At 30.4% G+C, this 15,445-nt stretch overlaps 1 protein-coding gene across 1 annotated transcript; it reads left to right on the plus strand.

Annotated features, from left to right (window-relative positions):
- Nucleotides 1-8,399: 8,399 nt before the first annotated feature.
- LOC110616786 (E3 ubiquitin-protein ligase RHA2A) lies at nucleotides 8,400-9,301 on the plus strand. The gene has a single exon (XM_021759277.2). The coding sequence runs from the start codon at nucleotides 8,485-8,487 to the stop codon at nucleotides 8,992-8,994; it is 510 nt and encodes a 169-aa protein (XP_021614969.1). The 5' UTR covers nucleotides 8,400-8,484; the 3' UTR covers nucleotides 8,995-9,301.
- The last annotated feature ends 6,144 nt before the right edge of the window (nucleotides 9,302-15,445 follow it).

The raw sequence follows: 15,445 nt of genomic DNA on the forward strand, positions 1-15,445 counted from the left end.
AAATTAAGGCAAAGCGAATCCTAAGCAAAATGTATACCGAGATAGAGAACCAAACAAAAGACCAGGGGCAACCATGAGAGGCACTGGCCTTGAGAATTGACCGTTGGCACTAAACCAGCTCGACTAGCCTAGAGAAAGGTCTAAGCAGCAAAGAGCCTGCAAAACGCTTGAGGGCAGATAGCCCGGAAAGCACTCGGAGGCAAAAAACCCAAACAACCGAGACATACCCGATAACCAAATACTCAGATAAAGAATCAAGGGAACAGGAGTAATGTAAAAGGCCGAGTAAACCATTCTGAATGATCGGACAGAGCAGTAGAACACCTTGACTCATTGGATATAAAAGAATCGAACCCCAGTACGGTCAAGCCCAAAATAGATAGTCTAACCTCTTCGACCTGGGGTTGATCTCCCCAAAAGTCCAGAGGGGCCACACATATCTCCATGCTGAGCCTTATGTCTATACCGGCGAGGCTATAAACCTATAAAAGAAAAGCTAAAGCTAAACCAATAAGCAGACAGGCTGAAACATAGCCTGTATAAGGCTAGATAAGAAAGCAAGAAATTAAGCCTGACTTCACAAAAGAGCTCGGGAGCTAGTGAAGAAAACTAAGTCCCGAACTCATGAGCTCATAGCACAATTAGCATCATAGGCTATAGGCACAAAAGCCTAAGCAAAGAACAAAATTTGAGATCCCGAACGCGCAGTACAGATGGACGCACAACAAGTAAACAACCAAATAGAATAAAGCTAAGTATGGAAGAAATAGCGGAGAGCCGAGCTCCCTATATGAAAAGGTCCACAAATGCGAAACGCACAAAAGGATAAACGAAAGCAAAAGGCCATGTTCCCAGCCCGGATCAGCTCGCAGTGAAAAAAAAAAAACTTAAACAAAATAATCTGAGTATAAACAAGGCACAAACCGAGGTAAAATATCATTGATCATCGAATACACATCTCTAGATCACCATACATTCAAACATTAAAGTAAAGAAGCAAGAAAATAAAAAGGCAAGGAAAGACGTTTTGACAAGAGCCATTCTAGGGCAGCGCAGTCATAATAGACATTTACCCTCTCATCACTCATGGATTAATTGTTGAGGAGGTAAAGGGGTAATTGATGACCGCTGGGCCTCATCCACCCTGGGCGAGGCCAGGCCTAAGTGAATTAGCTGGTCCAAAACCCACAAAACCCCTTAGATTGACCAACTCAGCATCTTAGGCCTCGATCCAGACACGCCGGGCCGGATGAGTCACCTGCGAGTCCAGATCCAGCAAGAAAAAGTCCAACCTAGTGATGTGACGTGAGGGAGAGGAGCTGGTCCAGTCACTTCGTAGCCCTGTCCGCACGAGCACCAGGGAAATTAAATGGCCGCCTGGTATGGAGAGGGGGTCTGACACGTCCGTACGTACAGGTCTAAGTGACATAGACAGGTAGCACAATAGCAGGGAGACCGGGAGATGTGAGGAGGGGTAAAAAGGAGGGGGAATATTCTTTTGGGGGTTCTTCCTTGTTCTTCCTCCACTCCATTTTTTCTATTTTTCTCTACCATTCTTGTTTATCCGTACTACACTAGTTCATGAACCTGACTTGAACGTCGGAGGGTCTCCACCGGGGCATCCCCGATCGACCCCTAACCATCTTTTCTTATTTTGCAGGTTCTTTCATCAAATCAAATATTGAGAGACCCATATGATGGAGCAAGAAGAAAACTGAATCTATCATGGAGTAAGAGGAAAATCAGATATATCAATTGGCAATAAATTTGTCGCTCCAAAATTAAATCTTGAATTCGTTCTTATCTGCATTAGTTCAGACCCATAATAAGATAACACAGTACAGCAAAGACCATTTGAATCTTTTGCTATAGCAACTAACGAGGAAAAGAACCAGAAATTTTACCAACTAAATTTTTATGCTTATTAAAGAAAAAAGAAGAAACGTAAAGAGAAAATTTTCCAAATAAGCCCTAATTAATCAAATCAAGAACCTTTCCTCAGGGTTTGGGAATCCCCATTAGTGCATGAACCTCTTAATCACAACTTAATTTGTATTCTCGTTAGCTCCTATCACAAGCCATCAACAATCAATTAATATATTGGTTAAAAATCATAATTTCTTGCAAAATCCAAAGACCCACAATCAAAATGATACAGCTATGGATGATTTAGGTGTGAAGTTGCCATCAAATCAGATTGATTGTTGAAAATTAATGGTAGTAATAGTACGTACAGTGTGTCATCTTTATCTTATCTTGAATTGGGTACCCACCATGCTCTATCTATTTACTTTTATGGTAAAAATTTTCATTTCTATAATAGAGATAGGACTCCCTTTATCATGTAATATCATTTCATTTTTATTTATTTATGTTATGTTCTTACTACAAAATATCTTCTGGGTTATTTTATGTAAAAAATAAAAACTTCCATCTTCACTATGAGGGTTCATTATTTAAATAATGTAAATTGAAAAAAAGAATAATTTACAAAAATAAGACAGTTTTCAAACTATTTATAAAATTAATCTTTACTTTTTAAAATGCTAATAAAAAAAATAAATTTGATATTCTGTATTCAAAAGAGTATGAGAGTAAGTTTAGTTTGAGAAGATCATGTCTCTCCCTTTATATTCTTTTTTTCTTATTCTCCCTCTCTACTATAGTACCACCTATTTTTGTCACGTAGACCCGTACGTACGAATATTTTAGTGTACTTTTATCTGTCAAGCGGCTATTTAATTCTCTCGGTGCGCATGTTGATAAAGCTGCAAGGTAACTAGACCTGTTCTCTTACCTTTCATCATATCACTGGATTAGGCCATCTCCTAATAGATCCACACAGGATTAGTCTGACATTATCCTGTCCGACATGCCTTAATTACTGACTGAAGTATGTGATATTGGGCCGGTTGAACTTTTGATAGGTTTTAGGCTTAGAATATTTTTTTTCCAGAGACTGGACCTCACCTCAAATTCAACGATGATTAAAATTCAATAAAAAATACAAAGTGGATAAGTAATTTTAAATTTGATGTGACAACTAAAGTTAAAATTTCTCTAATCAAAATGGCATTTTTTTAGAGTATCAAATATTTCTGAAAATATCAGTAATTTTAAAAATAAAGAAAAAAATTATGGATAAAATTTTAAGGTGGCATGTTTTTAGAGCATATAATAAAATTAGTGTTTCTATTAGCGTATTTAAGAGTACTAATTTAAAAGAAAATTATTATTTTTTTCAAATGAGGTTTTATTAAGCTAAGTCTACTTTTAAAAATTTTTTCAAAACCATAATAAGTTGGTAAATAGTTTTTTTGGCATTATTTTAGTAATAAACCTAATTTTTGCCTAAGGGTATCATTATAAGTCATAATTAAACCTATAATATAAAAGCCTAAATGTCATTGTAAATTTCACTATCACAATTTAATCAATCAAATTCTATAAGGACCTTTAACTAATCAAAATTTAATTAATTTTGTCTTATTTTGAGATGCTCCTGTATGCACCATTAATTTAAAGAGTGGGTTTTTTTTTTTTTTTTTTATGAAAAAAACAAAGAGTTAGGAGTAAGAAAAATGGGGTAGGACCAAAGCAGGACCACTCTCTCTTCAAGACATTCTTTATATTTCCCACTTCACTGCTTTTTACCCTTTTTTTTATAAATTCTTTGTTGTTTTTCAAAATCATTAAAATCATTTACATTAAAAAGCCTAAAAACTAAGAGAATTACATAAAATAATTTTTAGGGTTCAAAAAGATATTATGAGTAACATAAAATTTAAATTCTAAAAGTTTAAAAATTTGACCTGAATTTAATTCGATGACAAAGAAAACAGCAAGAGTCAAAAGAGTCGCTTTTTTAAAATCGCAGTATTTAATTGAAAATATTGACCGAAAAACTCTATCGAAAAATTAGTAAAAACTATCTATTTATATACCAAAACATAAAAGAGAAAAATGAACATAACAAATTTTTAGAAAGACTCATAGAATTAACAAATACATCTCCAAAAATATAACCCTAATAACCACTTGATCATATAATACCCATAGTCACTAAGAAGAAATATGAGCGTCATATCAAGTACCCAGTCAAGAGCTACCATAGATTAACAAAAGCACCAACGAAGGTGAGCGAAGTATATTATTCAGTGATTTAAAGTTGCAACTTCCGAATCTCTACTCAAGAAGCCACCATCATCGACCAACGTCGAATTAAGGTAGAAGAGGGAGGAAAAGTCTATCTAAGATTTTAACCATTAAAGCAGGAGAAGAGAAGGTGCAACCACTTGCATGCAAAAATACAAAATCACAAAAAATAAGAAATAACTCCACATGAAACATATATCTAAAGAAAGAAAGCCTTAAAGCATCAGATCTGAAAATTTCATACAAAAAAAAATCATAATTATTAAAAAAAAAAAGAGTGACGTCTGAAAGTTTTCATGCGGAAACTCTCGTATCCTTAAAGCTTTTCATGAATGGTTGTTTTACAGATTTGTTAGATAAATTGTATATAAACAAATGCCAACAGGGCCTGCTTGAATAAACAGCTTTCAGAGCAATTTTTCTGTCAGCTGAGGATCAAGATTGCCGCCGTATGTGGTGGCTACCGAAGACTATTATAATTCAAATAAATACCTTATATAAATTAATTTCCAGGTCAATATTTCTTTTATCACTGTTTATGCAATATCCAGTCTTTTATTACAGATGCTGTGAGGCATAATTATAAGGACTTGTTTGTCATGATTTTAAGGATAAATTACCTTTTCGTAATTTTTTATTTGGATAAACGGAAATAGGAAAAAGAAAAAAATATTAGAAGGAAAAATTTTATAAAAATTTAATCAAATTGATTTTTTTTTCCATTAATTCTCATTTTCAGAAGGAGATTTTTTTAATATAAAAAATTTTCATTCGAAAAGAAATTAAATAACATGATTTTATAAAAAATATTTTTTTTATAACAATAAAAAGTAAATATTTTTTCTCTGAGTAGTGTGATTTTCAGGAGTTGATCTAGTAATAATAACCTAATAATTAAATATTTAGGTGATAATTAAATAGGAAAAAGTCACAAGTTGGTTATATTATATACTATAGGAATAAATAAAAAAATAAATAAAAATTAGGCAGACAGTGTGAACATTTGGATACGCAAATCTGAAAGAAGGGAGATACCAACAAATCCAAATGATATAGTTTAAAGGAGTAATTTGTAAAATAAAGAGCGAAGATCACGCAATATCTATGACAGTCAGAGCTTACCATCGCCTGTGTCTTAATCTCCCCCACCGCCCAACCGCATCTTTTGCTTCAACAACACATGCTTCCTGTTCCAAATTATGCTCACATTTCGTTGAAGTATAATAATTTATAAAATTTGCTTTATTTAAATATCAACTAAATTCACCAACCAATTTTAACTAAATAATATTAAAATTATATATTATAAATACACTCTGAAAAATGATTTATTTATTTATTTATTGGGATATGAAGAAATGGAGCTCTAAGGATATGCCCAAAGCCTTTGAAGGTAGGGGGAGAAGAAAGAGACATGGTGGGGGTGGTCCCTAATAAGAAGAGAATTAATGGATTCTCCTTTACATCATTCTTTGCACATGGCTGTGGTCCCTTCTTAATTGCCCAATATCAATTCATTCATTGGTTAAATTTTCAAAATATCAAATTTTTTTATTCATATAATAATATATATTCTCCCCTTCACCATACCAACTACATGTTTAACCTAACTACTACCATGCCAGGGAAGGGGCGTACATTAGCATGTATTTAATAAATTTTAGAATAATTAATTAAATATACTTTGGAAATGAGAAGATAATTTGGAAAATTGAAAAGTACATGTGAAAGGATGAGGGAAAGTTATGTACAGTTTATTTTAAACCAAGCTTTGATAGCAACTTTTTGCTTATTTCTACTAAAATTGCTTAATAATTCATGCATACTTCCAAAGTTAGTTGTGATTATCATTTCTTTTTTAGGGGTTTTTTCTTTTAAAAAAACAATAATTTGATTTTATTCGATGATAGGTTGCATTCATTAAGGACAGTACTTAATTTACCTTCGTCCAATTTTCAAAAGATAATGATAGTTTTAAATTAGCTATATGTTCAATTTCTTTAGTGATAGGCAAATAGAAATCTTTAATTTTTGTTTAACTTTTTTTTGTAAGTGATAGTGTGGATATGACTTCGCAATTTGCAGGGAAAAAAGTGAGCAGTTGGTGTCTAGAAGTAATTATTCTCATACTAAATTCAGTATTTTATTTAATTGTCAGAAAGAAATGATGAATAAGAGTAATACAACTGCGTACATGTACCTTAAATTAATATTTTATTTTATATTTATATTATAAGATGATTAGGTTAGTTAATAATTTATTATACTAATTAATAGATAAAAAAAATTTCATGATAATTGAAATTCCGTGGATTATTTTGTAACAGTAAAAAATAAAACTATGAAAATTCTATTAACCCTTTTAGTATTTGTGAAAATCAGACATTCTTAATGTGTTTGCCTTAACTCCACATTTTTAAATGATAAATCGTAAATATTCAAATATTTTCTTTGCTTAGATTAATAAAATTATGTGATATATTAAACCGGACACTTTTAATATGTTTGCTTTAACTCCACATTTTCAAATGACAAATCATAAATATTCAAGTATTCTCTCCATTTGAATCAATAAAATTATGTGATATATTTTTAACGAGTTATAAGTCATTTCAATAAACATTAATTTAAATTCAATATAACTAAATATTTTTTTTTCTAGATAAATTTCTTATCATGTGATTTAACAACCAAAATTAGAAGCTCAATTTTTTGTTTTTGAGTTAAATTTTTAAAATATTTAATTTAAAAAAAATATTAAAATTTTCCTTTTTTAGGATGGATTAAATTTAAATTTTTAGGTTAATTTGGATAAAAGTTTAAAAGGGATAAATTAATTATTTTGAATAAATATATTAATAAAATTACACATGAGGTGTTATTAATCAACACATAAATTGTTTTTGAGTTAAGCATTAGTTAGTTATCTAATAATGATTAAAAAAATTAAACCAACAAAATAAAATAACCACTGCTCACAAATTTAGTTATGGTAAGTGCATTAAATTTGGTAAGTATATTCAAAAACATTTGAGAAGTCTCAAGTTCTACTTTCTCAATTTTCAATTTTTATTTAAAAAATAAAAATTGTAATTATAATTAATTATATTTTAAGATCTTATTTGAATTTAATGAATATTAAGAGCGTTTTATTTCTTAATATGCTGACCTAATACCTTTAATTATATAAAAAACTAATTAAATATTTCATTCAATTCGAAATAAACTTTAAATATTAGTGGACGTAGTTAAAAAAATTAAAATTAAATAATTTAAAATTATTATTGAAAATTCATGCATACAGTGATGAGGGGGAGATTAGATTACACAATGGTAGTGGAGTACATATTCCCTCATTCCTGGTAAAATAAATGAAAGACAATTTGCTTAAGGGGCCCACTACACATGGCGTCTGATGAGACTGGAACCCGATCTCCACCCCACTCTTTAGGCAACGCCAGCTTCCACCTGACCTCCACGTCCCTTTCTACGCCAAAAACCCAAACACAAAGCGTGCCTCACTTCTCTCTCTAACCCGAATACAAACTGTGCGTGACTTCTCTCTTTTCTTTCACCCTCTCAAATTCTCTATATTCTCGTTTCATGCAATAACATAACTACTTTCTTTGGTTTAGTTCATCATAAATTTATCTCATTTGAGAATCAGTTATTTTAGGAAACTAGGGATGAAGAGATTAGTTAGAAACTCATTAGTTTGGTGTAATTATCGAAAGGTATTATCAATTGGATTTTTCCACAGAGAGGATGGTATTATTGTATAAAGCTAGTCCTCTTACAAGAAGAATTGTTCATTGAAAATTTGTTACAATTTCTTTTACTTGAAAAATAACTTTTGATGCTTCACTAAAAAAAAAAAAAAATTCTGATGTGAATAAAGATCAAGTCTTTTCAATTCATTGAATTGCACTTTAGGTGTTCGATAAAAGTCTCAGTATAACTATTCTTTGTGTTTTTAATGTAATAGTATTGAAACAGAAGGGCATATATAAGCCCAGAACTACGCCGTGTTTATAGGTATTTTTTGTTATTATAATTATATTGAGTTTAAATTTATTAAATATTACTCTATTTTTTTAAAATATAAATATTGCGCAAGTTAGTATTTAATAAATTGCCAAATGTTAAAGTTTGTCTGTACGCAGAGATGATCTAAAAAGCGACTGGTTAAAGAAGAATGACCGTTCCCTTTCTCTCCTTTTAATGCTTATAAATATACGCTACCCTCTCTGTCTAATATATATTTATATTTATATATTAAGAAACCCTTCTCCTTTTTCTTCCTTCTTCCTGGATATACAACAGACCAACATGGGCTTGCAGAACCAGCTAAACGACGTATCGTCTGATTCCATCCCTTTATTGCTTATAGCACTCATCGCTAAATGCGTTGATCATCTCCGCTCTTTACTCTTCACCTTCTTTCACTTTTTCGGTCTTTCCCGATTCGGCTCTTCCCACGGCGTAATCGACGATGGTCTCTTGGCCTCAATGGGCTCTAGCCTTGCTGGCCTCATCGTTCTTGCGGAGCAGCTCAATCTCAACCGCGTTTTCTCTTACAGGTATTGTTGTGGAGGAGGCGATGATAACAATAAGGTAGGATCGGATTGTGTGGTGTGCTTGTGTACGCTGAGAGATGGGGAACAGGTCAGGAAGCTTGATTGCCGTCACGTATTTCACAAAGACTGCTTTGATGGCTGGCTTGATCATCTCAATTTCAACTGTCCACTCTGCCGCTCGCCGCTCGTCTCCAATCAGCGCGTCGAATTCACGCGGAGGCGCGTGGGTGGGGATTTGCTGGATTGGTTCTCTACTAGTTGATGCGTTTTGTTCCTGATGCGGCGTTCATGACGGCTGTTTACGGTGGATGATGGCAGTCCGCGATTTTTTTGGGGGGTAAAATTTGAAAGTTTTATGGCAGTTTTGACCATGGAATTTCTCTTTTTATCTTTTTTTCCAATTATTTATCTTTTTTAGAGCTCCCGAGGGTTCTTTTATTATTATTATTATTGTAAATTTTGAAATTTGAGAGTTTGTTTTGTTATGAGAGGAGAGAGTAGTCTTGTACAAAGGCTATTACCACTTGTTAGAGACGTACAAATACAGTATGCTATTGTTGTTAGCAGAATATTCGGACGTATTATTCCGCTTCTAGATTTTTTAAAATCTTATTTCTTCCAAAAATGTCGGTTTAAATATCTTTTTCGATTTTTTATTATTAAAATTTAATTCCAGAACTTTTTCAATTTTAATCTTTAACTGTTAATTTTTAACCCCTGAATTAAAGTAAATTTATATTTTTGGCAATTTTTTTATTAATCTTAATTAATTTTAGGAATTAGAATGTGGCTTTTCCTATGCAAATTAAAAAAAAAACAAGGAAAAAATGTCAAGGACTTTTGTTGAATGTTTAGATTTTGATATGTTAAGAGCAAAAAAGTCTTTTTGATAAAAAGCAGCCAATTGGGATTAAATCTAAAATCTATTTAGTTTAATATATTTATAATCGAGTTAAATCCATACTCACATTTAATATTTATGAAATAATAGATATATATATAATTGACTTTAATATTATTTTATATAATTATTTTTCCAGATGCATTGCAGTTTCTGCAACTGCTACTTCAAGTGAAAAACTAAACAATGGGATTTGTGAGAAAAATGAGCAGGTAAAAGAAAGAAAAGATAAATAAACAAACAAAAACAAAATAGAGATATTAATTTGTTGATGACATAATTGGTAAAAGAATTCAAATAAATTTTTATAATTTTTTTTATGGAAAAATTACTTTTTAGTCCCTGAGGTGTAACGTAATTAACACTTCTGTTCCTCTATTTTGGCGACACAACACTTAAGTCCTTCACTTTATTTTCTGTCCAAATTCATAGTCTTTCTGTCCAAAATAGCCGTTTAGGACACATGAATTGACAAAATTAACCCTCACTAAACCCAACTTCTTCTTCTTCTTCCTACCCTTTCTGTAACTTCTTCTTCTTCTTCTTCCTACCCTTTCTGCAACTTCTTCTTCTTCTTCTTCTTCTTCCTCCTACCCTTTTTGCAACTTCTTCTTTTTCTTCTTCTTCTTTCTTCTTCTTCTTCCTACCTTTCTGCAACTTGTTCTTCTTCTTCTACAACTGGAGAAAACATGAAATAGAAAAAAAAAATAGAAATTTCACATCGAGAGAATGGTATTTTTGGAAAAAATTATCACCTCTCACTTTTGACTTTTTGACCAAACGGTTTAAATAGACGGAAGGACTACGAATTTGGACAGAAGAGAAAGTGAGGGACTTAAATGTTGGGTCGCCAAAATAGAGGGACAGAAGTATTAATTACGTTAAACCTCAGGGACTAAGAAGTAATTTTCCCTTTTTTTATTAAAAAAAACTTTTCAAACTAAAAGAAATTAAATCCTCTCATCACATATAAGAAATCTTTGATTCTAAATGAGTTGGGAGAGCAGAAATTAAAAGTATTATTTGAAATTGATATCTTAAATGCAATTAGGATTAGATTTTGAATATATTTTTGTAAGTTTGATTTCAATTTTTTTTAAGCATTTTTTTATTTATTTTATTTTATTTTTTTAGTGATGTATAACTACCGACCGACGTTAATACTTTTTTTATCATATTCATGCTGGTCATAGGTATGGAGGTATTTAGTTATTTTCTTTTATCGATCATTTAATTTCATGTGACGATCTTGGGACACGATCTCATACATTATGAGGTTTTTTGTTCCATGTAGGCCAATGAATTTATAGAATTAAAGCCTTTTCAAATTGATTTTAACCCAATTTCTTTCATAAGATATAGAGTCACGCCTTGAATTCTAATTGAATTTAGGTTCAATCATTCTAACATGACTCTGCCAAAACCCGGACTTCTAAAACCTGGTTATCATAAGAAACTATGAATATTCATTTGCTTCAAATTTAATGGTAAAGGCTATATAGTTCATATATGTGAAAATAATAAAATAAATATACGAAAAATTATGAAGTTTTTATTTAAATGTAGAGAAGAATTTATTTAAATATGTTATGGCCAGGTGAAAAATAATCCAAACATAGTTCACCAATAAGTATATAGTAGCTTGATTGAGAATAAAAATATCTAATTAAAAAAATTAATTTAATTGTTTTATAATAAATTTTCTTATTTAGAATAAAAATAGTTAACTCTTTTAAATTAAAAATTTTTACTTTAAAAAATATTAAAAATATATTATTATGTAAAAATTTATTCAAATATTGTTTTAGAATTTTTTTTTCATACTTACATTAATATTTAAATAAAATTACTATTTGATTATTGTAATTTAAGAAAATACATTAATTAGTTTTTTAATTTTAAAAAATATATTAATTAAGTAATTCGTTAATTTTTATCTATTTAATATTATAAAAAATTTAAAATATTTTTAATATGAAAAAAATAAAGTGGTAGACTTTTTACAAAAATAAGAATTAAAAAATTTTTTTGTCAAACTTTAGGAATTAAATTGTAAAAAAATTAAACCTCTAAAACTAAAAAAAAGGAATGATTAATTAGTAAAATTTAAAAGATATTTTAATATATTTTTTAAAATTGAGTAGCTAATTAATAATTTTTTAAAAAAATAATAAATTTTTTATAATATAACGATTAAATAATAAATTTTCTTAATATTTATTTTTAGTTTCAAAAAATGAGCTCAAATAATTGCAATTAATATTTATGTGATTTAATTTTATAAACAAATTAAGTATGAAATGAAAAATGCCATTTAAAAAAAAAATTTGTGTGCAAGTTAACTGACCAGTTAATTTCTTGCCTGTTCGATTGAAAACATGGGTAAATTTCAATACAATGGTAAGGCCACTGTGCTATAAATGCGAAAATTCAGGTTTAATCTTTGGAAAAACCATTGAGAGAGGAGCAGCTGCAAAACAGGCTCAGAGGGAACATCAATTTTTTTTTTTTTTATAAAAAAAAATCAGATTTCAAATTCGAAATTTCAGGGTATTGTTATTGAATTTGTTTGGTTCCTTCGTCCTTTTTTTTTATTTATTTTTTTTTGTTTGTTTGTCGGAGGTTCCTTCGCATTCCGCTAAGCAGGTCTTGAGATCGGGAAAAATTACGACAACATTGAAAAGTCGAACCTACATGGCCCAAAGCGTCAGAGCCCAAATCAAAGTATTACATGGACCAATGGTTTAGAGTTGAAGTTTCAAACTTTGTTTGAAACGATTAATTTTGAAAAAATTTAAAAATATATATACTTTTTTTTGTATAATTTTATTTCCATCAGAAATTATTACTTGAAAATAGCAGCATTTTTTCTACGTTCAAATGAAATAAACTCCACACTGAAACTCATTCTTTTACAAATGGCCTACTCACTCTTCTCTTTAATTCTATTCACAAACTAACTTACCTCCTTTCTTTATTTCATAATACATATGTTACATTATATTTTTACAAAATAATTGTTCACACTTTTTCAGAGAATGAACAAGTAAAGTAAATATATTTTTTATAAATAGAAATTAATTGAATTTTATTAATAAAATTTAATTCTTTTTTTAATAAAATTTAATTCTTTTTTATAAATAATTTAATTCTATTTAACTCGATTATTTTGTAAATATTTATAAAATAATCTAGTCAAATAAAATTGAAAAAAGCAATGACTTTCTAACTAATCGATCCAAGTCTTTTGTTTTAATAATTTATAAATGATGATCCAAATTTAAATTTATGAAATTGATTATTGAGGACCTTAAATTTTATTATTTGCTTATCACTGCATTACTTACTATCTTAAATTCTTTGAAATTATTTTTAGAGTCTACGGATCTCGAGTTATAATCCATTCAGATTAAATTATAGTCATTAATTTTGATATAAAATGAAGGATTGAATTCTCTTTTGAACAACAAACATGACATGATCATTAAGAAAAGGATTCATCAACTTTTCCAAAACCAGAAGCGATATGTAATATGCAGTCCAAAATGCAAGGAAGTTTGTTGCTTAAAACAGAAGCAACCCAATCAGCAACCTCGTTGCTTAATGTTTTGACTACTGGGCAAAGTTAAGGATATGGTTATTTTTACTATAGCTTCATTTTCCCAATCAAAAACTGAAAAAATTGGCCTTAGAGCTTCACAAAGAACAAGAATCTCTTTCAAATTCCAAGCAATCAGGCTTCTCTAGATTAGTTTGAGCAGGATCATGATGAATAACTTCAAGCTAGAATATGTTCTTGGTTAGTCGCATTAGGAAAGAAGAAACTTTTCTCCTGTTCTTTCTACAGAATTAAGGATTTAAGCATATTTACAATAAATCCTGTCTGTTTATTAATCTCTGAATTCTCTTCTTACAACTTTAGATTACTTTTTTAACATGAGACCCATGTTCTTGATATCTCTAATTTCTTTTCTTTCACAAAGCTGCAAAATCTGTCCAGGAAAATAAAAAGACTAAGGCAACCTTTTAGTTGAGAAGAGCTGGTAGCAGACGTGTCTTTTTCTTTTTCATACAGAAGACTAGATTTATAATCCCAAGTTATATTTCCTTAAAGATTTGCCTTTTCTTATTGCAATTATTGCATGTTTAGATCAAGGTAGTGGTGTTGAAATAATAATAATAATAATAATAATTTCATCAATTAAATTTTGATTTTTGCATGGCTCAGTTTCATTATTTGGAAATGATGAGTTAATAATAATCCGTAGATCAACCGCTAACTCAGGAGGAGGGTGGTGGCAACAAGGCAAATGCTCTAATGCTCCTTTTTCTTAAAAAAAAGCTGCACCTTGTTTTTTTTATCATTTTCAAAAGCTGAAATTTTTCTTTTTGATCAATTCAACGCTAGTTGAGTCAAAGAAATTCTTATAAAATCATATTTATTTTAATTTATTTTAAAATGAAAATTTTTTATTTATAGCAAACTGAGAGATTAATCTGAATAGTCTATAAATTTAATGATATAAAAATCTAGCCCTTAATACAGTAAGATCATAAATATGATCTTGTAAAGTCATTCATTTTTCTTTAGCATTTTGTCTTTTTCTTTAGATAAAGAGTGGTCAAGGAAAAAATGCACCAGTTGAGAGTCAGTCGGTCAGTCACAGATATTTAAGTAAAGCCCAGCACAGCTTCATAGGCCACCATTTTTGAGGAATCCAAATGAACAAAAATTCTTGAATTGCAAACATCACATGCCCCTATCAAGTCTGAAGTTGAAATGGACAATTCACATATATTTCTTTTCTTTTCTTTTCTTTTCTTTCCCTTTCTTTAGAACTGACAACATATTCACTTGTCTTTCAATTACCAAAAGAAGATCACAGTTCAAGTGATCAGGGATCAAAAGGGTGCAGTAAATTTTATTTTTAAAAAATAATTTAAAAAAAAACCATAGAATATGCAGCTACCAACTTTTATCGAGTTTTTGGCTATCAGATCCATTTCCTGTAAACTATTTTGAGAAAATTAAGCAAGAAAGAGAGAGGGGAAACTGAAATAATTTTCTTTGATCATCAAACATAAAACAAAGCAAATACATGATAGGTGTAAGCTATGCATGCGCAGCAGCATTACAAACATTTCCTCTCCCCAAAATTCAACAAAAACTTACCTTAGCTTGCTACCTCGTATGCATCTCTTACATCCCATGATCCAACACGAACCAGGAAAAAGGAGAAAAGAAAAGGCAAAGATGTAAATAAACATAAAGACATGAGCTCAAACAAGGAATAAAAAGAAAATTAAAAGACCTAAGTAACATTGAGCTAAATCGGACCGTTACCCTCAATTCCCCGCGATGCAATAATGTCACTCTCCCAATTCTGCCTTTTTCTTCACTAGGCTAATTAAGAAACTCAGGAGAGTGCAATTGCAAAGCCTTGTTTCTAAATTTTTCTTTTGTTCTTTTGCCATAAAGTTTCATGCATATTTACAAAAGAACCCTCCTTCCTCGTGCCACCAAGACCACGACCACGGCCATCCACTGCTTCCTTTGCAGTCGATGCCATGGTTGCCGGAGCCCTGCCAGGCGCTGGTTACCATTCTGAATACAGCAGCCAAGATCAAGAAAAAAGAATACTAGCTCTTGCTAAAACATTTTTTCTAGAAGCATAATTGCTAAGAAGCTATAGCTAGCAAAGATAGAGTAGAAAGAGGGAGTTAGATATAGGGCATCATGAAGGGACGTGATGGGCCATATATAAAGGCGAGATTGGAGCTTTTTTTGTTGAACGTGAGTGGATTTTATTTA

Source organism: Manihot esculenta, chromosome 6 (genome assembly GCF_001659605.2).
Source record: "Manihot esculenta cultivar AM560-2 chromosome 6, M.esculenta_v8, whole genome shotgun sequence".
Lineage (NCBI taxonomy): Eukaryota > Viridiplantae > Streptophyta > Magnoliopsida > Malpighiales > Euphorbiaceae > Manihot > Manihot esculenta.

Bases quoted from the DNA above. Each gene is read 5' to 3' on its own strand.
- LOC110616786 (XM_021759277.2), top strand. From the start codon at position 8,485: ATGGGCTTGCAGAACCAGCTAAACGACGTATCGTCTGATTCCATCCCT.